The sequence below is a fragment of the Coregonus lavaretus genome (assembly GCF_964263955.1).
Source record: "Coregonus lavaretus genome assembly, chromosome: 24".
Taxonomy (NCBI): domain Eukaryota; kingdom Metazoa; phylum Chordata; class Actinopteri; order Salmoniformes; family Salmonidae; genus Coregonus; species Coregonus lavaretus.
This window is the reverse complement of record NC_140011.1, coordinates 12,707,705-12,733,618: the sequence shown is the minus strand read 5'-3', so window position 1 is coordinate 12,733,618 and position 25,914 is coordinate 12,707,705. Positions and strand designations below refer to the sequence as shown.

Below are 25,914 nucleotides of genomic sequence, written 5' to 3'. Positions count from 1 at the left end.
CCCTGGAGGTCAGGGGCCCAAGGCACGTGCCCTGTGTGCCCGGTCGGTCATTTGGCCAAGGGGTCTGTGGAAGATGTTTAGAGGGTACAATACAATAAAATGTAATATTATTAATTTACAACAGGGGTCTCTGACCCTGTTCCTGGAGAGCTACCGTCCTGTTCATTCCAAACCAAATATAGCACACCTGATTTTAAATATTAGCTGGTTGATAAGCTGAATCAGGTTAGTTACAATTGGGGTTGGAGCGAAAACCTACAGGAGGGTAGCTCTCTGGGAACAGGGTTGGAGAGCCCTGATTTATATACCCTTAGATGCACAACAGGGCCTGGGAGGCTCACAGAGATCAACAGTACTCCATCAATGATCCAGTTTGCAACTCAGTTGTGTTCCCTAAAACGTTTGTTTTGAACATAAATGCACTGTAATTTTAATTGTCTCTCTGCCCCATGGGAAAATGTGTAGAGTTGCAGGAAATTAGCTTAAAACTGCAACATTTTCTCTCCGATGCCAAGAGGGGGGCCTTTAAAATGTTATTTCCCAGGGCCCAAGACTTTATTAGTCCAGCCATCAGGGCTGGTTCCAGGCTTAAGCGACATAAGCGGCCCCCAACCCAAAATGATAATATACACTACATGACCAAAAGTATGTGGACACCTGCTTGTCGAACATCTAGTTTCAAAATTATGGGCATTAATATGGAGTTGGTCTTGCCTTTGCTGCTATAAAAGCCTCCACTCTTCTGGGAAGTATTTACACTAGATGTTGGAACATTGCTGCAGGTACTTGCTTTCATTCAGCCACAAGAGCATTAGTGAGGTCGGGCACTGATGTTGGGCGATTAGGCCTGGCTCGCAGTCGGCGTTCCAATTCATCCCAAAGGTGTTCGATGGGGTTGAGGTCAGGGCTCTGTGCAGGCCAGTCAGGTTCTTCCACACCAATCTCGACAAACCATTTCTGTATGGACCTCGCTTTGTGCACGGGGGCATTGTTACCACAAAGTTGGGAGTACAGAATCGCCTAGAATGTCATTGTATGCTGTAGCATTAAGATTTCCCTTCACTGGAACTAAGGGGCCTAGCCCAAACCATGAAAAACAGCCCCAGACCATTATTCCTCCACCAAACTTTACAGTTGGCACTATGCATTTGGGCTGGTAGCGTTCTCCTGGCATCCGCCAAACCCAGATTCATCCATCAGACTGCCAGATGGTGAAGCGTGATTCATCACTCCAGAGAACGCGTTTCCACTGCTCCAGTCCAATGGCGGCGAGCTTTACACCACTCCAGCCAACGCTTGGCATTGCGCATGGTGATATTAGGCTGGTGTGTGGCTGCTTGGCCATGGAAACCCATTTCATGAAGCTTCCGACGAACAGTTATTGTGCTGATGTTTCTTCCAGAGGCATTTTAGAACTTAGTAGTGAGTGTTGCAACCGAGGACAGACGATTTTTACGCGCTACGCACTTCAGCACTAGGTGGTCCCGTTCTGTGAGCTTGTGTGGCCTACCACTTCTCAGCTGAGCTGTTGTTGCTCCTAGACGTTTCCACAATAACAGCACGTACAGTTGACTGGGGCAGCTCTAGCAGGGCCGAAATTTGATGAACTGACTTGTTGGAAAGGTGGCATCCTATGATGGTGCCACATTGAAAGTCTCTGAGCTCTTCAGTAAGGCCATTCTACTGCCAATGTTTGTTTATGGAGATTGCATTGCTGTGTGCTCGATTTTATACACCTGTCAGCAACAGGTGTGGCTGAAATAGCCGAATCCACTAAAGGGTGTCCACATACTTTTGTGCATACAGTGAATATTGATTTTTTTAGGAACTCAGTCGGGGTCTCAGCTTACTGTTGAGAGTTAGGATAGTAGAATACACAAGGTGCAAGTTCGAAATGTGGTTGTGCATCAGCAATTTTTCTCTTGTTATTTCAGTCACTAGCTAGGTTTCCATCTTACAGATTTTCATGCGAATATTCTAAAATCCGCAAAATAAAACTTGGTGCGGGTAAAAATCAGTACGTGATGACGTAGTGCACACAAAAATAAAAATGTTGCTTACGTTTTCATGTACCAAAAAACAAATCTAAAGTTCAATGTGTTTCCCTCGTATTCCACTCTACCGATAGTTTTGTCACAAAAACTGTTGCGTTAAATAGCAAATGTGTCTGGTCTTGGCACGTGCGATCTAACACAGCAGATACAGTGCGGGTAGGCTGTGCGGGTCTACATGATGAGATTTTTATGGATAGGAGAGATAATATTTTTATTTGTCAAACAGCAGTCAAGCATCGATCATCATGTCACCAGAATAAGACCCTCAATATTTATCAGAAAGTAGTATCAAGCTCATCACCGTGCACTTTCACCATCCTGTGAAGTTCATAAGTTATTTTATCTGTAGCCTAATAAATTGCATGGTTTCCCGAGTTGTAGTGGGAGGACCACACACCATATCATAGCGTGACTCCAAGTTTACTTCGATATCATGGTTATTATATCAATATTTGCGCATAAAGGCGTTTCCACCGCCATTAATTTTACAGACACAAAAAGATCCCCCCCATGTCGAACAAACATATTATCTGTCATATTATCTACATTTATACAGTTGTACCGAAAGCTGTCATGATTTTTTTTAAATACGGTATAAATGTACACGCATAAAAACTGTGGATGGAAACGTGATCACTGACAGTCACTCAATTAGCCATGTCAGCTAACAATTGTTTTATTGGTAAATTAGTCTAGCCATTTACCCAAACTTGCAGTAATCATGGCCGAATACCGACCAGTCACGCAGGGCACGCGCCCAGGGGCCCTGACCTCCAGGGGGCCCCCCATTTGATTTTGTTAGTCAATCTCACTCAGATATCATTAATATGGCATACTGTGGGTCATGGTAAAATGTGTAGAATTGCACTAAATCTCGTGTAGGGACCCCTGCCAGCCATGCACTGCAGTAGTCATAGTAAAAAAGCTTTTTTTTATCGCACTCTAAAGTCAGAGTTGTGTTCTGTTTTTGAGGGGGCCCCTGATGAATTTGCTGTCACAAAAGGGGTCTCTGGTCCCAAAACGTTTGGGAACCCCTGTGCTAATGTATTGGTGCCTATGGAAGAGCCACCCCTTAAGCAGACCGGAACTGTGACCATTTTTTCCATTGGTAAATGGCCTGAGTGGGACATCTTCATTTATCCACCATCTTTGGTACCAACTCTCCATAGTCCTGACCAGTGGTGTTGCGCAAGAGGGTATCCCCCTGATTCTCCTGCCTGCATAATATCTGAAACAATTTATGCTGCAAAAACTATTTATACTCAGAGATACTGGTAAAATTTCTAAGAAAATCCTTTAAGAAAATACTGATATCCAGATATAATTTTCGTTCGTAATTTAGAAGAAGATTTTACTTGCATTGAGTGTTGTTTTACCACTCAATGCAAGTAATACCCATCCACGACCCATTTTCAATGCCCTGGCTGAGGGAAGGAGGTTCTCACCCAAGATTTGACGGTACATGGCCCCATCCATCGTCCCTTTGATGCGGTGAAGTTGTCCTGTCCCCTTAGTAGAAAAACACCCCCAAAGCATAATGTTTCCACCTCCATGTTTGACGGTGGGAATGGTGTTCTTGGGGTCATAAGCAGCATTCCTCCTCCTCCAAACACGGCGAGTTGAGTTGATGCCAAAGAGCTCCATTTTGGTCTCATCTGACCACAACACTTTCACCCAGTTCTCCTCTGAATCATTCAGATGTTCATTGGCAAACTTCAGACAGGCCTATATATGTGCTTTCTTGAGCAGGGGGACCTTGGGGGCGCTGCAGGATTTCAGTCCTTCACGGCGTAGTGTTACCAATTGTTTTCTTGGTGACTATGGTCCCAGCTGCCTTGAGATCATTGACAAGATCGTCCCGTGTAGTTCTGGGCTGATTCCTCACCGTTCTCATGATCATTGCAACTCCACGAGGTGAGATCTTGCATGGAGCCCCAGGCCGAGGGAGATTGACAGTTCTTTTGTGTTTCTTCCATTTGCGAATAATCGCACTAACTGTTGTCACCTTCTCACCAAGCTGCTTGGCGATGGTCTTGTAGCATATTCCAGCCTTGTGTAGGTCTACAATCTTGTCCCTGACATCCTTGGAGAGCTCTTTGGTCTTGGCCATGGTGGAGAGTTTGGAATCTGATTGATTGATTGCTTCTGTGGACAGGTGTCTTTTATACAGGTAACAAGCTGAGATAAGGAGCACTCCCTTTAAGAGTGTGCTCCTAATTAGCTCGTTACCTGTATAAAAGACACCTGGGAGCCAGAAATCTTTCTGATTGAGAGGGGGTCATATACTTATTTCCCTCATTAAAATGCATATCAATTTATAAAAATTTTGACATGCGTTTTTCTGGATTTTGTTGTTGTTGTTATTCTGTCTCTCACTGTTCAAATAAACCTACCATTAAAATTATAGACTGATCATTTCTTTGTCAGTGGGCAAACGTACAAAATCAGCAGGAGATCAAAAACTTTTTTCCCTCACTGTACACCTAGAGGAAAACATTTCTGGAACATGCTTATTCCTGACATTGTCTGGAAAAAAGCTTGGTTGATGCCTTACAAATATTGTATACCAAACAAATTTAAGGAAGTGCACTTTAAGATTCTACACACAGTGCTATGAAAAAGTATTTGCCCCCTTTCTAATTTTCTCTACTTTTGCATATTTGTGATACTGAATGTTATCAGATCTTCAACCAAAATCTAATATTAGATAAAGGGAACATAAGTGAACAAATAACACAACAATTACATATTTATTTCATAAACAAAGTTATGCAACACCCAATTCCCCTGTGTGAAAAAGTAATTGCCCCCTTACACTCAATAACTGGTTGTGCCACCTTTAGCTGCAATGACTCCAACCAAATGCTTCCTGTAGTTGTTGATCAGTCTCTCATGTCGCTGTGGAGGAATTTTGGCCCACTCTTCCATGCAGAACTGCTTTAACTCAGTGACGTGTGGGTTTTCAAGCATGAACTGCTCGTTTCAAGTCCTGCCACAACATCTCAATTGGTATTAGGTCTGGACTTTGACTAGGCCATTCCAAAACTTCCAATTTGTTGCTTTTTAGCAATTTTCATGTAGACTTGATTGTGTGTTTTGGATCATTGTCTTGCTGCATGACCCAGCTGCGCTTCAGCTTCAGCTCACAGATGGATGGTCTGACATTCTCCTGTAGAATTCTCTGATACAGAGCAGAATTCATGGTTCCTTCTATTAAGGCAAGTCGTCCAGGTCCTGAGGCAGCAAAGCATCCCCAAACCATCACACCACCACGTGGTCCTCTGTAGCTCAGCTGGTAGAGCACGGCGCTTGTAACGCCAAGGTAGTGGGTTCGATCCCCGGGACCACCCATACACAAAAATGTATGCACGCATGACTGTAAGTCGCTTTGGATAAAAGCGTCTGCTAAATGGCATATTATTATTATTATTACCATGCTTGACCTTTGGTTTGATGTTCTTACTGTGGAATGCAGTGTTTGGTTTTCGCCAGGCATTACTGGAACCATGTCGTCCAAAAGGTTATACTTTTGAATCATCTGTCCATAGAACGTTCTTCCAGGAGTCTTGATGATCATCCAGGTGCTTTTTGGCAAACATGAGTCAACTTTTTGGACGAGATGGGTCCCATTATGCCTGGCGAAAACTAAACACTGCATTCCACAGTAAGAACATCATACCAAAGGTCAAGCATGGTGGTGGTGGTGTGATGGTTTGGGGATGCTTTGCTGCCTCAGGAACGGGACGACTTGCCTTAATAGAAGGAACCATGAATACTTATCTTTTTTAACACTACCCATGTTTTTGACATGAAGGATATAATGTTTTACATTTTAGTCATTTAGCAGACGCTCTTATCCAGAGCGACTTACAGTTAGTGAGTGCATACATTATTTTATTAATTTTTTCATACTGTACCCCCGTGGGAAACGAACCCACAACCCTGGCGTTGCAAACGCCATGCTCTACCAACTGAGCTACATTCCTTCCGGCCATTCCCTCCTCTACATGGACGACGCTGGGCCAATTGTGCACCGCCCCATGGGTCTCCCGGTCGCGGCCGGCTACGACAGATAGCACTGCGATGCAGTGCCTTAGACCACTGTGCCACTCGGGAGTTAATATGCAGAGCTGCCAACTCTCACGCTTTCGCCGTGTGACACACGTTTTTGCCTGTTTTCACACTCACTCATCCAATTTCTCATGCAAAAAAAAATCGGCCGAGACGCGTTCGTTCCTTTTTTCAAACTCCCTGATGGTAGATGGCACTGATGAGCGCCACTGAACCATATGCGCTGCACCCCGAAGTTAGCGACAGAAGAAGAGATACCATTGCCGCGAAAGACAACAGAAGAAACGGTCACTACCTCAAGAAGTCTGATAAGAAGCTGAGCTGAGACTAGGTATGTAACAATGAAATGTCGTCCAATTTAGTACTCACTCTCTTAAACTTTAAATCTTGAAAGAAATTATTTGTTTGTGCCTGTGAACATGATTTAGTGTGGTGAATGTAAACTCAGCTGATTTCGAACAGGTAAGATGTATTCCAAAGAATTTAACATAAATACAGGAAATGTGTGCAATAGAAGTAGTATGTTTTTGTAACTGATAGTAGAGTTATTAAACCAACATGACCATTTGAATTGTTTAAGGTTTCAAAGATGTCCTGTAAGAGACCTTTGCCAGGACAAAAGCAAAACCTTTTATTTTATTTAAAGAACCAGCCAAGTGAGAAAAGACAGACAAACACACTGACAGAACAGCCAGAACGATTGATAGAAACGGCAGGACAACAGACAGAGGAGCAACACAAAGGACAGAGAGAGCAGGAGACAGGACAGACTGACAAACAAGCAGAGGAGCAACAGACAGGACAGATTGACGCACATGCAGAGGAGCAACAGACAGGACAAACAGAACAACCAAAAGGGCAGATGGAAGTAGACACAGAGGGACAGACAGAAGAGTCCCCCCCAATCCAACAGCAGGGCCAGAAGAGTCGTGCTCTGGCTGGAGCAGCAACATATAGATCCATTTTCAAAAATGAGTGGACCTCTTCATGGCCATTTATTACCAGAGGGAGCCTCAACACGCACTACTGGTGTGCAGTCTGCCGTATTGAAAACTCATGTTGCCACCAGGGTGTGACAGATGTAGTGCGCCATATAAAAAGCAAAGGCCACCAAGATAAGCAACGAGCTCTCCAGTCCACAGCCACAATATCCCAATATGCAATGGCCGTTCCATCTGTTGGGGGTATGTCTGCACAAGAGGTTAAGGTATGATATGTGTAATGATTCTGTCAAGGTTCAGTCAAGAGTTTTGTGTTCTAGTTGATCACGGTAAAGTCATGGTTGATAGTTTTGACTAATTTGTGGTTTGTATTTCAGTGTTACACAGTCCAGTTTTCTTAATTTGAGATCTTAGTTGCTGAATGTGTTTTTTACCTGTGCCCTATTATCGCAGGCATCTATTTTAAATAAACTATGGTCTTTTGGGAGGATTAATCATTTTTCATTTCTTACAGACAAGAAGGGCTGAGGTCAAAATGACAGCTGGGTTGGTAGTTCACAACGTCCCCCTAGCCTTTGCGGACCACCTGGGGCCTCTCCTAAAAGAATGTTTCGGAGATTCGAAGACAGCGCAGGAGTACAGGTGTGCCAGGACTAAGTCATCCTGCATTACCAATGAAGCACTCGCACCATATTTCACACAGGAGCTTGTGAAGGAGATGAAAGAATCCCTGTACACCTTTGTTACGGATGGGTCGAATGACACTGGTATTTCACAAACTATTTGAGATTTTTCTCCTCTGCAAAACATGTGCTTTGTGTATTTTTAAACATCTAATAACATGAACATCTGTATGATTCTAACATTATAGGAGTGGAAAAGATGAACCCGCTTACTGTCCGGGTCTTCATGGGCAGCAAAGTTGTCCACCAGTTTTTAAATATGTGCACAACAAGTGGGACAGCAAGTGAGATCTTCACCAAAATTAACTCCACCATAGAGGAGCATGGCATCCCTTGGGAGAACTGCATTGGTCTCTCAGTTGACAATGCAGCTGTGAACATTGGACCACGTAATTCCATTGCCTCTAGGGTGCTCCAGAAGCATCCCAACACCTATATTCATGGTTGTCCTTGTCATGTGGCACATATCACCGCCAAAGCTGCAGGAGTGGGATTTTTTAAAGTGAGTTAAGGCCTGATTTATCTTTACATGTAACTTTTTATTTGTATCCTTGTTAACATATAGACTAATATGTTATAAATTGTGTTCTTACACTGGTACAGTCATGCCCTATGAGAGATGTACAACTGCGCATGTGCGAAAATAAACGAAAGGGCATTCCCGCGTTCTGGTTAAAACACCAATGATGAACATGTGTGTTTATTCCTCCGTTAAGTAAGCCGGTATTCCTGTCCTGAAGATGACAGCACCAACAGGTTATGGGCCCAGGAGGGAACATGGAAGCCGATGGAATAGATTATGTTTCGACGGAGATGAAAAAAACTACGAGTTATGGGAGACTACGTTTTTGGGGCACTTGCGTTTGCTAGGGCTAAAGGCCACCATATTGAGCGTGGATGAAGATGAAGAAGATGGAGAGAAAAATGAAGAAGCCTACGCCGAATTTATACAGGTTTTGGATGATAAAAGTATTTCCCTGATAATGAGAGAAGCAGCAGATGATGGGAGAAAAGCGTTGAACATTTTGAGGGAACATTATGCAGGTAAAGGGAAGCCACATGTGATTAGCCTCTACACTGAGCTAACTTCTCTTCAGAAAGCCGCTGATGAAAGTGTTACGGATTATATCATTCGTGCTGAGACGGCAATTACAGCACTGAGGAATGCTGAAGAGACATTAAGTGACGGGCTGTTGATTGCAATGATTCTGAAAGGTTTGCCCGAATCATTTAAGCCGTTTGCCATCCACATAACGCAGAGTGACGAGCCGACAACTTATGGCAAGTTCAAAACCAAGTTGATGAGCTATGAAAGCACCGAGAAGTTTAGCGCCATTTCCACTGACGACAACGTGATGAAGGCAAGTAACATTAAAGTTAGCTGGCCAAGAGGAAGAGATAAAGGGACCGAGATAACCTGCTTCAACTGTGGCCAGAAAGGGCACAAGGCCCGGGAATGTACCGTTACTGGAGAGCACAGAGAACGGAGACAGTGGTGTAGTTTTTGCAAGAGCTCCACTCATACTGACGCAAATTGCAGACGAAAAAGAAGAGACAATGTGAAACAAGCAACAGATGCTGAAGGCCACACATTTGCATTCAGAATAAGTGACTGTCAGGTTCGTGGACTGAAACAAAAAGGGCTGATGGTTGATACGGGAGAAACGTCACATATAGTCACGGACATCGGGAAGTTTAAGGAGTTTGACGAGACTTTCAAACCGGAAAAACATTCAGTGGAGCTTGCTGACGGAACAAGAACGAATGGTGTCGCGGAGAGGAGAGGTGCAGCGGAGGTTTACCTGAGAGACAACACGGGTCGTCGGGTGAAAACAACGCTGACGAAGGCGCTGTACGTGCCGTCGTTTCCACAGGACATTTTCTCTGTTAAAGCAGCGACAGCCAACGGAGCTTCAGTCAACTTTCGACAGGGGTGTAACAAGCTCATCCACAACAATGGTACCACTTTTGACATCGAGGAGTACGATAGACTTTACTATCTTAACACTGTAAGTGATGAAAATGATGATGGATGTCATGGGTGCTATGATATTCACACATGGCACAAAATTCTTGGCCACTGTAATTTTGAGGATGTGTCAAAGTTAGAAAATGTGATAGAGGGAATGAAAATCACAGGTAAGATTGACAAATCTACCCTCAACTGTGAAATCTGCACACAGGGAAAATTTGTTCAGAGCAGAAACAGAGAGCCTGATGAAAAGGCAAAAGCAGCTCTTGAGCTTGTGCACACTGATTTGGCTGGCCCTATTGAGCCAGAGGCAAAAGATGGGTTCAGATATACTCTAGCATTTACGGATGATTATTCAGGGGCAGTTTTTGTGTATTTCCTAAAAGCAAAGAGTGATACTGTAAAAGCTACTGAGAAGTTTATTGCTGATGTGGCCCCTTATGGAAAAATAAAGTGTGTCAGGTCAGATAATGGCACAGAGTACACAGCCAAAGAGTTCCAGTCACTGCTCAGTAAGAATGCCATAAGACATGAAACTTCAGCCCCTTACTCACCCCATCAAAATGGGACCGCTGAGAGAAATTGGAGAACAATGTTTGAAATGGCAAGATGCATGCTACTTGAGAGAGACCTACCAAAGAAATTGTGGACATATGCTGCTGCTTTATCTACATGTGAAGCAGAGTACATGGCACTGGCTGCTACTACACAAGAAAGTTTGTACCTTGTACAGTTATTGGGCCAGATGGATAGTGAGTGCCAATATGCACCAGTAACAATCTTTGAAGATAACCAAGTTGCAATTGCTCTGTCAAAGAACCCAGTATGTCGTCAGAGATGTAAACATGTCGACATCAGATATCATTTCATTCGATCTGCACTCAGTGATGGCAAAATAAGTATTGAATATTGTCCAACGGCAGACATGGTTGCAGATGTTTTGACTAAACCTGTAACGAAGTTCAAAAATGAAAAATTCTTGGGTTATATGTTTGGAATGTAAACTGACATTTGTGAGATGTATAACTGTAAGCAAAATATGTTGATAGTTAGGTTGAATACGACTTGTACAGTATAAGAGCAAGTGGGGGTGTTAACATATAGACTAATATGTTATAAATTGTGTTCTTACACTGGTACAGTCATGCCCTATGAGAGATGTACAACTGCGCATGTGCGAAAATAAAAGAAAGGGCATTCCCGCGTTCTGGTTAAAACACAAATGATGAACATGTGTGTTTATTCCTCCGTTAAGTAAGCCGGTATTCCTGTCCTGAAGATGACAGCACCAACAATCCTAATTACGTGCATTGACTGAATGTGTTATGATTGATTTATGCATTGCAGGTGTCCGGTTTTGATTTGGAGGATATGGTAGTGGACATCGGTTACTGGTTCAAGGGTAGCACAAATCGGAAAGGATACCTGACAGGTATGCATGTTTGATACTATTACGTTTAATACTGAAATGCTGAGCTGTAGAAAATATATGATATGGATTTAATGTCTAAAACAGAGTTTTGTGAGCTCCATGAAGCGGAGTACATGGAGGTCCTCCTGCATATCTCGGTCCGTTGGCTAAGCCTTGAACGTTGTGTGACCAGGATCCTGAGGCTGTATGAACCTCTGGCCAGCTACTACAAATCTGCTAGTATGGTCATCAATTTTCAATTTCATTATGCAGCAACTACATGGATTATTAGTCACATACTTGTATTAATGACAACCTCTTGTTTTGTGTTATTTATTGATTGATTCAAGATGAAAATCAGGCCAGGTTCAAGAGACTTGTGCAGACATTCACTGACCCCATGACAGAAGTGTACCTGCTGTTCTTCCAAGCCACCGTACCAACTTTCACTTCTTTCAACTTGCTGCTTCAGAGAGAGCAGTCATCAATATTTTTGTTACATGATGAGGTGGGATTGGATTTTGCTGTTTTTTTCCATTCTGTGTTTCTTGCTGATATCTGCAGTGATCCTCTAAAACAGGTTTCACCTACTATTTTTGTAAATGTCTGTTATAGATGGTGAAATTCGTACGCAAGCTATGTTCCAAGTTTATGGTTCCAGCAGCTCTGCAGTGCCATGAGGAGCCTTGTGAAATTGCCTTTAAAGAAAAGGCAAACCATTTACCAGGTTAGTATTTGACTATTATTATGATCAAACACTGTGATATGTGATATTTAGCCTTGTACCTTATACCAATATGCTGTATCTGTGACAGGAAGAAAGTTGAACATTGGGTTCACAACCAGTGCTAAATTTAACAGATTACTCGACGAGGGTGACATCACACCACAGCAGGTGGATTCATTCCATGAAGCTGTGTTGTGTTTCCTGACAAGTGCTGTGGACTATGCACTTAAGAAGCTGCCACTGATCAAGCACGCACAATTTGTAGATGTACGGCAGAGGGCTGAAAGTGACATCGAAGATGTCCTGTACTTTGTTGAAAGGTTAGTTTTTTTTCTCTAATTATTGTCTATCATCTTAGCTAAAATACCCTGTGTTTTATGATGAGGTGTGTTCACTCCTAAACTGCACATGAGATATTCTTATGTGGCTTCTCCTCAAAGATGTGTATGAACTGCTGCTGGTTGATGACTATATACAGTGAGGGAAAAAAGTATTTTCCCCTGCTGATTTTGTTCGTTTGCCCACTGACAAAGAAATGATCAGTCTATAATTTTAATGGTAGGTTTATTTGAACAGTGAGAGACAGAATAACAACAACAAAATCCTGAAAAATGCATGTCAGAAATGTTACAAATTGATATGCATTTCAATGAGGGAAATAAGTATTTGACCCCCTCTCAATCAGAAAGATTTCTGGCTCCCAGGTGTCTTTTAAACAGGTAACGAGCTGAGATTAGGAGCACACTCTTAAAGGGAGTGGTCATAATCTCAGTTTGTTACCTGTATAAAAGACACCTGTCCACAGAAGCAATCAATCAATCAGATTCCAAACTCTCCACCATGGCCAAGACCAAAGAGCTCTCCAAGGATGTCAGGGACAAGATTGTAGACCTACACAAGGCTGGAGTGGGCTACAAGACCATCGCCAAGCAGCTTGGTGAGAAGGTGACAACAGTTGGTGCAATTATTCGCAAATGGAAGAAACAAAATAACTGTCAATCTCCCTCGGCCTGGGGCTCCATGCAAGATCTCACCTTGTGGAGTTGCAATGACATTGAGAACGGTGAGGAATCAGCCCAGAACTACACGGGAGTATCTTGGCAATGATCTCAAGGCAGTTGGGACCATAGTCACCAAGAAAACAATTGGTTACACTCTACGCCGTGAAGGACTGAAATCCTGCAGCGCCCGCAAGGTCCCCCTGCTCAAGAAAGCACATATACAGGCCCGTCTGAAGTTTGCCAATAAACATCTGAATGATTCAGAGGAGAACTGGGTGAAAGTGTTGTGGTCAGATGAGACCAAAATTGAGCTCTTTGGTATCAACTCAACTCGCCGTGTTTGGAGGAGGAGGAATGCTGCCTATGACCCCAAGAACACCATCCCCACCGTCAAAATTGGAGGTGGAAACATTATGCTTTGGGGGTGTTTTCCTGCTAAGGGGACAGGACAACTTCACCGTATCAAAGGGATGATGGACGGGGCCATGTACCGTCAAATCTTGGGTGAGAACCTCCTTCCCTCAGCCAGGGCATTGAAAATGGGTCGTGGATGGGTATTCCAGGATGATAATGACCCAAAACACACGGCCAAGGCAACAAAGGAGTGGCTCAATAAGAAGCACATTAAGGTCCTGGAGTGGCCTAGCCAGTCTCCAGACCTTAATCCCATAGAAACTCTGTGGAGTGAGCTGAAGGTTCGAGTTGCCAAACGTCAGGCTCGAAACCTTAATGACTTGGAGAAGATCTGCAAAGAGGAGTGGAACAAAATCCCTCCTGAGATGTGTGGAAACCTGGTGGCCAACTACAAGAAACATCTGACCTCTGTGATTGCCAACAAGGGTTTTGCCACCAAGTACTAAGTAATGTTTTGCAGAGGGGTCAAATACTTATTTCCCTCATTAAAATGCAAATCAATTGATAACATTTTTTACATGCGTTTTTCTGGATTATTTTGTTGCTATTCTGTCTCTCACTGTTCAAATAAACATACCATAAAAAGTATAGACTGATCATGTCTTTGTCAGTGGGCAAACGTACAAAATCAGCAGGGGATCAAATACTTTTTTCCCTCACTGTACCTAAAACGTAACAACTTGTAACTCTACTTTCATAAATAGGTTTCCCCATCTCCTCCCATACCATGGGCCAGAGGAGCATGACCTTCTGGGTGAGGAGTTTCTAAATTATCAGACCATGCCAATGATATCCCTGCAGGACGAAACTGAAATGGAAAGCTTCTGGGCTGAAATGGCAACCCGGAAGCATTAGGTAACATTTTTTTCCTTTTTTGTCTTTCCTTTTGGCAGGTGTGGCTTGGCTACATCTGTTGCTTAAAATTGTTGCATGCATATATGTGTCATGCATGTTGCAAATTATGCATGTTTTTATCTGAACTTTGTTCATGGATCAACCTACAGTATACTTACAGTGTCAAAAGGGTGATGTGTACGCGGCAGTGAAGTCAGGCGCAGGACACAGAGAATCAGGATGACTACTTTACTTAATGCAAAAACGCACAAACAAAAGTCTCCACAACACTGGAGGAGAAAAACACTCTGTGCGTAAAGAGGCGAAATAGCTATGCCGAACATCAACGAGACAAATATACAATAACACACAAAGGCCAAACATAAAACAAGGGAATTTATATGTTACACAATCAACACAAATAAGCAACAGGTGTAATAAACTAGACAACACAAGACAAACACCGAAAACATCGATCGGCAGTAGCTAGTACTCCGGGGACGACAAACGCCGAAGCCTGCCCGAGCAAGGAGCAGCCTTGGCAGAATCCGTGACATACAGTATTAATCAATCAAAAATCAAGGTATGTTTTTCCATTGTGCTTTGGTGCATTTTCCAAAGGTGACAGGAGCCAAAGAATTCGAGAGGCTTGCTGCCGTCGCCAAGCTTGTCCTGGTGTTGCCCCATGCAAACGCAGATGCTGAGAGGGTGTTTTCAGTTGTGGGACTGAACAAAACCAAGAGAAGAAACAGCCTAGCATTGGATGGCACCCTGTCCTCAATAATGACCATAAAGATGGCCAATCTGGAGCCCTGCTTCAAATGGGAGCCCCCCTCCGATATCATCAAGGCCTCCAAGAAGGCCACAGGCCAGTATAAACATGCCGACAGATCATAGACAAGAGGCTCATTTGAGATGAGCCAGGTCTGCGCAGAATCGATCACCGGCGATCACCGCCCAATGCATGCTGGTTTGATTTTTTGTCCGACTTGATCCCGATTTTCTCTGACGTCATGCACATGTGGGCAACGATAACCTCATGAGATCAAGGTGGCCGCAGTTCTGAGACGCAGGCAGTGCAATTGCTTTTCACCGACTGCAGGACCCAGGCGGACCCAGGACAAAATCTCACTCCAAGGTTTTTTGAAAAGTTGGCAGGTATGAATATGTTACTATTGCAATGATAACAAGAGCATTGAAATGATTGTGAATTTGTTTATTCTTGTAGGCAAATACTTTATACACAAACAAAAATTCCAGAATTCTATACCAAATGTACAAATATTTTTGATTTCTTTTAATCATCTTGTTAAGACATTATCCACAGTGAATAACAAAAAAAATCTTCCTGAATCATTATAATTAGATTTTTTTCTGAGTGAATACAATTGCACTTACATTTTTTCATATTTAGTTTGTTTTAAAAAAAATACAGTATATTGTTTATACCTGTGTTTTGTTTTGTTAGACATGTTTGATGTAGGGATGTAAGTTGTTGATTGCTGATAATTTTGTATAATAATGAAAAAATATATATATATAAACAATTATATATAAATATATATATATTTTTAAATAAACAGTAGGAATACGTGGATAATGTCAGCACTATCACTGTGGAAAACAAAAAAATGTATGGCTTATTTGCTACGTGAGGGTTATTTGATTGAATAGAAGTTTCGTAATGCTTAAGTTAGGAGTGTACTGACATAAGTAGGTCACGTGACATCCCGGCAACTTTGCGAAAAAACACTTTCTAACGGAGTTGTCTCGAGACGTATGACTGTTGTCGATGTGTGCAGAGGGTCCCTGGTTCAAGCCCAGGTAGGGGTGAGGAGAGGGACGGAAGCAACACTGTTACATATGCATATTCATGAATTGAGCCTAGTAGCATAGCATCTCTCTCCATTGAATAAATGCGGTTGACGTCAACAACCCTCATCGAATATTCAAAACAGTATTACAATAATGAGATATATCCACCAAATCAAAGAAAGGAAAGGCGGGAAATTTTTTAATAATTCACCTTGGTGATCGAACATGATCATAAAAAATTAAATAAAAAGAGGCCTTTTAAAAAGAAAATTGTTTGTCCGTTCTGCGATCATAATTTACCTAGGCTTTCTAGGGCTTTTGGCACAGCTAGGTCAAACATTTTTTTAGAACTAACCCAAGATAGACCACAGCCCGTCCTTTACAACGGGTTCAAATTAGTCATAGTAGGCAGAACAAGCAAGAAGGGGGGCAGAGGCAAGCACGAGCTAGCGAGATTATATATTATATATTTATATATTATATCCTATTGGCGCGGTCTAGCATGTATTTGCATATTTCCGTTAGGGAACGCCTACTCTGTGAAGTACGTGTGTGCAATAACTCAATTCGCCTTTGCACTCCTAAACAATGCCATTTTTTTTTACTTTGGCACAGGGTAAAATCTACAAAACATAGTCCACTCTGTTCATAACCGATTCTAGTTTTGGAAACAGAAAACTTTGAGCTCAAATGATTCCTGTCGCTAAGACATTTTGCATAATGTCGGCCAAAATCCATCTCGCTCCGTCTTCTCCCACTGCCAGCCACTGGATTCCTCTCATCACCATATTTGGTAGTGAGTGGAAACGCCAAATGGATGCTTCACACTTATACATCCGGTAAAATATCTGGCTCATTGTTCTGTGGCTAAGATGTTCCGACCGGACCCTGGTGGCCTGGAAGACATCACGTAACTATAAAGCTCCACTCCACTTTTTTTTTACTATAAAAATTGTTTTTTGGCAGGACAAGGATTGTCCTGACTTTCAAGAATGCCTGAATTGCTTCGCCTTGCTTTTCTGGTTGGGTGAATGCAAGTTTCAACATCCAATTATTTCAGATCTACATGAGTGCAAGTTTCACCATGGAGATACATTGGCACATTAATTATTAGAATATGGCAAATTAGTAAATAAAATTGCATTCTATCCATGCTGGCTGTTGGAGACATGAAACAGATAGGTGGGAGGGAATACAGGCTGTCGCCAAATAATGTGCAATTTGCCCAAATGGGTAATGGAAACACTTCAACCACTTAATTTTTATTCAACACCGTGGTGTGACGTCATTACGTTCAGCAGTTTTTTAATCGACACAAGATACTTAAATTGAAATGCACCGTAGCAGGCAATAGTTGCATCCATTTTCTTTGTGAACTTTCTTAAATGTCGACCCCCCCCCCCCCAAAAAAAATGAATATCTCTGGACAAGTTCATGGCAATATAGCTAATGTGTTCTTGCAGACATTGATTCAGCTTTTATCTAACTTTATTAAACCAGGACAATTCGCTAGAGTAGCCTGTTCTCTAGGAGTAGAGCAGACTGTGCGTAAAGTAGAGAATACAGCACATGCGCAGAAGCCTTGGGATCTTTAGATGTCGGGAACAGGGGTCCAAAAAAGTTGTCTCCTTAGCCACTTACTTCAATACTCTGAATGTACATGTTTATTCATTATTCACATAACGTAGAAAACATGGTAAAATACACAAAAAAAGGTATTTATCGGTGAACTTTGTTCAGATCTTTGTTGAAATCAACATCACAGTAAACAGATTCATTTCAGTCCAGGTAATTGTATTTATCAGCAAGAGTAGTGCAGTGGTATAGGCCTAATGGCAGGCAGCAACCGTTACTGCCTGCAGCCAGACAGATGACAGTACATAATCATCATCATCTGAAAGCTTTGAGGCACGTGTTGTCTAACTTATTCATTGTGAAGAGAAGTGAGATGGCGGTGCTACTTGGGTGGGAAATTTGAGTCGACATCGGTGTTATCAGACCTGGAATCTTCACTGTTGGTGTCATCAGTGTGTTGTTTCTTCTGAGAAAGACGGGACAGGAACATGGTGAGAATACAGTGTGATAATAGCTGCGTTTACACAGGCAGCCCAATTCTGATATTTTGCCTGTCTGTGTGTGTGTGTGTGTGTATTTACCACAGTGGTAGAGTTCGTTAAGGCGTGTTATGTCCAGGGAGCTCAGGTCAGTTCTGTCCCATATGGACTCCACCCTTCTTGGGGACAATGGTGGGGTTCCGGTCTGCTGAGAAGAAATACCTGCCAGGAGAAACGCAACAAGGGAGGGTTAGAGGACTTGCTACTTTAACACACGGCATGCGTCTCAAATGGCACCCTATATTCCCAATATAGCTCACCAAGTTTGACCAGAGCCCCATTGGCACTGGTCAAAATTAGTGCACTAAATAGGGAAGTCATTTAGGACACAAATGGAAATGTTACTGGAACTGCATACTGTACACACAGGCCCAGGAAAACTCATATTTACTTACTGCTGGCAGTTTATAAAAACAAGGTGAGTAAAATGAGGACTTTAGCGGGAATAAGGAGAGGAATATAGGAGTGTGACTGACGGTCCGTATTGAATGATGGTATTGTAGTCATAGGGCAGGTTCTGAGTGTCTCCTTTTTTCACCTTGAAGTTCATCTCTTTTCCTGGAAGACAAAGCAAGAGTAACAGGAGGCAGATCTCAATAGTCTCCTATACGGTCTTCAATCTAGACAACAAAAAGCTGAATCAGGTGTGTTAGTTCCGGGCTGGTACAAAAGACAACACACTGCAACGCTCCATGGGTATGCAGAAGCTCATGGCACAGGTTCCCCACCTTACAGGTGCTACCGAAGTACACAGGCTGGACCCCGCCCTGAAAACCTACATACGACGCAAAGCTAGAGGGGTAAGCAAAGGAAGACAAAAAGTTAGAAGGGGAAATTAGAGGGGAAGTAGAGAAATGAAAAGGAGGAAGGGGATAGAAGGACGGGAAGAGTGAAAAAAAGAAAGGATTGAACACAGAGGAAAAGATCGGGGGAAGTTGTGGGTTAATTGTAAACTGCTGGGATGTAGAGAATTAGTTAACGATCCCATTTTGTTTCGTATCAGTCTTCTGGACTCATCCTCTCCCAGAGAGGATCTGTATGTAGTTCATCTCGTTGGTGTATTCGTGGATGCGGATACATGTCCGGTCTGAGATCATCTTGAATGCTGCTTGGATAGTTCTTTCTGCCTACTGTGTGGCTCACAGACAATCTACCATTAAACGGTGCATATCTTTCCCACTGTATTATGCAAATGTTTTTTGTTTTTTTTACAGCGTTCATCTCGCCTACTGTATTAGACACTCAACCCAGACTGTCGCAGATCTCGTATAGGATAGAGATGATGCCATCCATCTTCGGCCAGTGTGACTGCACAGCTAATCTGTCTTCCTGTAAGACAAATCAACATCTCATCTTAAATCCAGCTGTCACTAGAGAATAGGCTTCAGAGACGCATTCAATTGTTATTCTACTCTATTTACTTCTATGATAGTCCTTCTCAGCTATGCTCATCATACAGCCTGAGGTGAGATCAGAGATGTAGTAGGGCAAGAGATAGCAGGAGAGACGACTTCAATTAATGGTGATTTATACCTTTAACTTGGCCAAATAGCTAGGCAGCAGAGCAGAGGCAACAAATTCTATGGTATTTCAAAACAAAGACGCAGTAGCACAGGACCTAGACAGCACGGATCATAGACTCACCAAAATCAGAATGTCTCCCTCCTGGATAGTCACAAAACTTGGCAATCCCTTCAATTGTGTAGGCAATGCCACGCACATTGCATAGAAAAAAAACGAACCTTCCCTCATCTGTCACAAATGTTGAATAAAATTATATTTGAACTTACTCTGCCGATTGTCTGTGCCATTGGTCCTTCAGCTGGTTGAAATTTGAGAAAATATCCACAGGAAAGTATCATTAAACAGACTTCAAAACATGGGTCTGTGTGTGTGGCAATCAAGATGTTTGCTCATGACCGAAGGCACATGCACGCATACCAACAGGTGTTTACATGGTTTTGCGCATGTGCCAGATGATAGAAATTTCAACTTCAGTACAGGCACTCTAAACAGTTGGGTCAACAATACTTTCTTTCCTGTGGGTATTTTTAGAGTAAGTTCAAATGTAATTTCATTCAACATTCTGGCTTGTAAGGAAAATATCCACAATTTTGCAGTGTTTTGTTTGAGACTGTATACCAAGAATTGGTATCAGTCTGATTTATTAGGTAACCTCTTGGACAGCATGGTCAAAATTCCTCTAACAGGAAGAGTAGGTCTATAACAACCACAGACACTACGATGCGCATGGGCTGGTTTTTCTAAACTTTTGGGGATCATCATGATCCAATTTCTGTAATCCTCTTTTGCTATCCAGGGTCAGCTCAATCTGGCTGTTTGAGCTGTTTTTTCAGAAAATAAATCAGATAGGATCATTCTGATCTAGTTACCGCAATGTCAAGAATCCAGATTTTGTTGCTTTGGAAAGGTCTCTATATTGCCATCTACTGGGCGAGTTATGTTACAACATTTTGTTTAGCAAATAAGACAGCCTGGTTTTTCAAAACTTGTTATCTGGATCCGAATGAGCCGGATTCTGTAATCCTCTTTTTTTTGCCTTTTCCAGGATCAGATCAACCTGGCTGTTTTTGAGCTGTTTTTTCAGAAAATAATCGGGTAGGATCATTCTGATCCAGATACCACAATATGAAGATCACAATCGAGTTTCAGTGTATTGAACAGGCCTCCAACTTGCCATCTACTGGACAGGTTGTGGTACTACTTCTACAATGTCAGATTAACGGATAAATTACATTAATAAAAAGGTACCTTGGTTAAAAATAGAGACTGCATATCACCAATAAGCAGTGGCATCAGTTCAGCTAAACCTATACATGCAATCCTTTATTATAAAGGTGAAATGTATGGTTATAAAAAAAGTGCTTCCACAAAACATGAAACTCACACCCTGCCTATGGATGTCGGGACTCCGGTGACTCCGACAGGTGAGTGTCTGTCATCATGACATGAGCCACTTTGGGGTGGACACCCACCTGTCTCAATGAGAGAAGGTTTGAAATAGACAAGATGGCGCCATTCACATTGTTGGATTACTTTATGGAGCAAAACATGTATTTAATTTAATAAAGGCGCATTTTATGAATTCAAACGAATTCCCTATAACTAGACATTGGTTGTCTTCCAATTAGGTTTGAGTTAGTATCGACAAGTTAAGGTTGGTCGAAAATTCCCTGTGTTATGTCAAACAGAACATATTTAACAACGCCCATCAGCCAGCTGGAACAGAGTAATGTCTGACTAGGCAATCTTTTTTTATAGCTAATTACAGGCCTACCTGTGGCAGAGAGTAGCGTTTGTCGAATTGTTGGGGTTTGTAGAATTGTCCACTGAAATACAGAAATAAATGTACAGTACAATAACATGGTTTTGCAGTGGGGTTGGCCACAAATTGGAAAACTGATAATAGACCTACCTATCACATAACGAAATGACTGGTCCCCAAAGGAGGCCTACCTGTGGCAGGGAAAGTATTTGTGGAATAGTCGATGGGAACACCACCCACTGAAATACAGAAGGGAAACACTACATCAAAAGGGACTGCACAATAACATGGTGAACCAGTGGGCGTTTGCAGGGCTGGCCTACATCAAATGGAAAACAGTCAAAAGAGAGAATGTAACAAATGAATCTGGTCCTACTTTGGACAATCCAGATACAAATCAGACGCCAAAGCATGGTGCAACAACGATTGCACACCAGGATTTGGGAGAAAAGAACCAAAGCAACTGCACAAACAAATTCGTGCACTTGCTCTACTTCCCGTCAAAGAGTGGGCGGGGCAGCAATCACGAAAGAATAGGTGCAGGTGTGATCACTTGCTATTATAAGTTCTCAACCTCAACAACAGATGGCGCTAAGCGTCTCTCGAGTTATTTTCCTGTCATTTCCACCCAAGGAAGAAGAAGAAGAAGAATGTGGCTTCCGATTAAACAGTAAACACATGTCGCAGCGATAGCTTTGCGCTTTAGGTGAGTGTATAAGAGATAAATATATTATGATCACATTATTTAACTGAATTAATCAGTTTCTGAATTTCTGCGAATATATTTCGCTACAGATTTTGTTCATAACTCCGCTAAAAAGGACTCTTAGAGCAATGCTAACCACTGTCAACTAGCCATGCTAGCAACTATTCACGTTATCTAGCTAGCAAATGTATTTGTAGCCTCAATCCTATCCAATATTTTTATAGCTGAGCAGTTAATGTGTATACATGAAACTGAAGTTAAAGGTATTAGATACATATTTATATTTACCAATCTGTATTTTGAGATGAATGACCACTGCTTTTGTTAGATCAGTCTAGGGGCAATTTCACCATACTCCCGAGTCCCTAATGGTTCTTTCTCTCCTTCCATCTCTCTCATCTATCTCCCTCATATCTCTCAATATGTGTACCCCAGGTGTTCCAGCAATGACGCGATGGGCCAGAGCCAACAACGTTCAGAAACACAAACCTGCTGAGGCAACACCCTGGAGCCAGCTTAGAACAGGAGGGGGCAGAGGACGAGGGGGAGGTGGAGGAAGAGATGGAGGAGCAGGCAGAGGGAGTGGTCGTCCAGGCTCTTTTGGAGGTTCAGGAGGTGCTAGCCATGGTCCTGGGGGTTGGGGGAGAGGGAGGGGAGGAGGGGGAGACCCTCTGAGGCGAACGCAGCTTGGCGATGCTGGGATTAAGAAGCCCTGTCGGAAGAAGAAAGACTACGACAATGAGGATGTGAACGGCTTCATGGAGTACCTTCAGAGTGGCGGGGCGGGAACGTCCAGGCGAGGTGGCGGAGCAGGGATGGGGGGAGGGATGGAGGGACTCAGGGAAGAGGTAGAGACAGCCCTGAAGAAAGACAGAAGGAGAGAGGACAGGAGGATAAAGAGACAGGATGACAAGAAGAGCAACATGGTGAGTAAGATGGGCAGAGATCAAGGGTAGAGTGACTAAGTTTCCAATGTTGCTAATAATAGTGACACTCAACCTTGTGATGTTGTCTTACTCTCATATCTCTTCCTTCTTTCCTATCCCTCTCTCTCCCCCTGTCTCTCCCCCTCACCAGGTGTGTTTTAACTGTAGGAAGCCTGGCCACGGGTTGGCTGACTGTCCGGAGGCGGACAGAGACGAGGAGATGGGGAGGGATATTTGCTACCGCTGTGGATCCACAGAACACGAGATCCAACGCTGCCGCGCTAAAATCGATCCTGCTCTAGGTGTGTGTGTGTGTTGTCTGGTGTCCTGACTCCTGGTTGTGTTCTCTAATTCGATTTAGATTCGTTCCGATTGTTTTTATTTCTGTACTGAACAAAAATATAAATGCAACATGGAACAATTTCAACGATTTTACTGAGTTTCAGTTCATATAAGGAAACCAGTCAATTGAAATGAATTCATTAGGCCCTAATCTATGGATTTCACATGACTGGGCAGGGGTGGAGGGCATAGGCCCACCTACTTGGGAGCCAGGCCCACCCACTGGGGAGCCTGGCCCAGCAATCAGAATGAGATTTTCCTCACAAAATGGCTTTATCCGGGTGGCTGGTCTCAGACGATCCCGCAGGTGAAGAAGCCGGATGTGGAGGTCCTGGGCTGTGTGGTTACACGTGGTCTGGGGTTGTCAGGCCGGTTGGACGTATATTTGCCAAATTCTCTAAAACAACATTGGAAGAGAAATGAACATTCAATTCTCTGGCAACAGCTCTGGTGGACATTCCTGCAGTCAGCATGACAATTGTGCACTACCCCTCAACTTGAGACATCTGTGGCATTGGGTTGTGGGACAAAACTGCACATTTTAGAGTGGCTTTTTATTGTCCCCAGCACAAGGTCCAACTGTGTAATGATCATGCTGTTTAATCAGCTTCTTGATATGCCACACCGGTCAGGTATCCAGGCAAATGAGAAACGCTCACTAACAGGGATATAAACAAATTTGTGCACAAAATTTGAGATAAATAATATTTTTATACATATGGAACATTCCTGGGATCTTTTATTTCATCTCATGAAACATGGGACCAACACTTTACATGTTGCATTTATATTTTTGTTCTGTGTGTGTATGTATGTGTATATATATATATATATATATATATATATATATATATATATATATATATATATATATATATATATATATATATATATATATATATATATTGATTATTTGTGTACCTGTTTGACATTATACTGCATTGTTAGGAGCTAGTAACATAAGCATTTCGCTGCACCCGCTATAACATCTGCTAAACTGTGTACACGACCAATACATTTTGATTTGATGTGTGTTTTTTTTTCTCTCTCTCTCTCTCAGGTGAATACCCGTATGCAAAGTGTTTCATCTGTAGTAAGACTGGTCACCTGTCCAGGTCCTGCCCTGACAACCCCAAAGGACTGTACGCCGCAGGTACAACACACAGATGCACGCTCACAATACTGAACTCTGCTAATAAATCAAACTGAGAATCCATAACATTGTCTCCTCCCTTTCTGTCTGTAGGAGGTTGTTGTCGTGTGTGTGGTTCAGTAGAACACTTCCAGAAGGATTGTCCTGAGCACCAGGCTGCATGTGAGTAACCAGGATCCATCTCTTTATTCTACATCAGGATTGTCTGTTCAACAGACCCATTTCCCTGCCGCGTCATGAAAAGTTGCGCACGCATTACAGATTCAGAAAAAGCTTTGTTTACCTAACAGTGGATTCGATCACATGCAACTTCAAATGCAGCTCATGCAAGTTAACAAATAAGTTAACAAATCAGAGGATTTATTAACTAGCAAGCCAGTGAGGCATGGTAAAATATCACAAATAGAGCTAGATAAATACAGAAGAACAATAAACTTGAACATAGCTATAGCCATCAGTTTTATGTGTTTTCACGGTCATCATTCACTCACTGTTAAGTTTGTCAAGTTCCTGACTTTAGCGTTAGCTATCCTGCTACAGAGCTTTTTGGCCTGCATCACTCGAACGTGACGTCTGTTTGTAAACCAAAAATTGTTCAATACACTACATTTCTGTATGAACATCCCTCTTGTCATTTCCATTCAATATATTTATATCTGAACATCCTTGTATGTTCTATTTCTATCTGAACGCTCTGTACAGTTAGTCTTTTATGCGGTCCAAGATATTATTTGACTGACGTGTGTTTGTCCAATTCCCCCTGTAGCTAACCAAGTGACCTTGGGCTGGCTGTCCAATAACATGAGTGCTGACCACGAGGAAGTGCATGTGCCTGTGAAGAAAGCCCCGCCCAAACAGGCCAAGGTAGTGGTCTTCTGACCTGCCAATCCACTCAGAGGACTCACCAGATTGCTCTTTGGTTGTCAGTATTGTCCAAACTACACATCCCAAGACTTATATCCATGAAGGGCTTTCAATCTGTCATTGTTTTCTCTCAGAGCTATGAAAAACAACATCCATAGTCAGGGAAAATGGAGAGCTTCTCTTGACTGCCATATTGGAAAGCGCTCTCTGTGGTCTCACACCATGGACTCTGTGTGTAGGACTGGAAATGATTCGTATGGATGGGACTAGACTAGAATGGACTGGAGCCTAAAGATGTGTGTTTATATCTCGGTAGCCCTGTATCCTGTGTGTTTAGTGGTATACTCTATCCATCCAGCCATCCATCCTCAGGTGTCAAAGAGAAACAAAGGTAAAAAATATAGGTTTATTTGCTATTTACAGAATACGTTGTCATTGAGTATCATTATTACTGCACATTCACTCGCATCAACATCTGAAACATTTATAGCAACATTTAATAAATAAGACCTACATTACATACATGAGCTACATTTGTTGTTACATAAACATCAGACATTTTGGGTTATTCAGTAACACCGTTGTAAATTTAACACCTGT

The 25,914-nt window shown here is 42.5% G+C and overlaps 1 protein-coding gene and 1 long non-coding RNA gene across 2 annotated transcripts; both read left to right on the top strand.

Moving 5' to 3' along the window:
• The first annotated feature begins 11,068 nt into the window (after positions 1-11,068).
• On the top strand, positions 11,069-11,678 carry LOC311099328. The gene is made up of 3 exons (XR_014609719.1): positions 11,069-11,153; positions 11,238-11,372; positions 11,483-11,678. It is a non-coding gene; the product is annotated as an uncharacterized lncRNA (long non-coding RNA).
• Positions 11,679-21,956: 10,278 nt separating this feature from the next.
• On the top strand, positions 21,957-25,841 carry zcchc9 (zinc finger, CCHC domain containing 9). Its single transcript, XM_084140931.1, has 6 exons — positions 21,957-22,029; positions 22,465-22,955; positions 23,107-23,257; positions 24,358-24,450; positions 24,544-24,612; positions 25,217-25,841. The coding sequence occupies exons 2-6, from the start codon at positions 22,476-22,478 to the stop codon at positions 25,327-25,329; spliced, it is 906 nt and encodes a 301-aa protein (XP_083997057.1). The 5' UTR covers positions 21,957-22,029; positions 22,465-22,475; the 3' UTR covers positions 25,330-25,841.
• The last annotated feature ends 73 nt before the right edge of the window (positions 25,842-25,914 follow it).

Excerpts from the sequence above, each read along its gene's own strand:
- zcchc9 (XM_084140931.1), top strand. The coding sequence starts at position 22,476 with ATGACGCGATGGGCCAGAGCCAACAACGTTCAGAAACACAAACCTGCT. Across the intron at positions 22,956-23,106 it reads ATGACAAGAAGAGCAACATG|GTGTGTTTTAACTGTAGGAA; the intron begins GTGAGTAAGATG and ends CCCCCTCACCAG. Across the intron at positions 23,258-24,357 it reads TAAAATCGATCCTGCTCTAG|GTGAATACCCGTATGCAAAG; the intron begins GTGTGTGTGTGT and ends TCTCTCTCTCAG.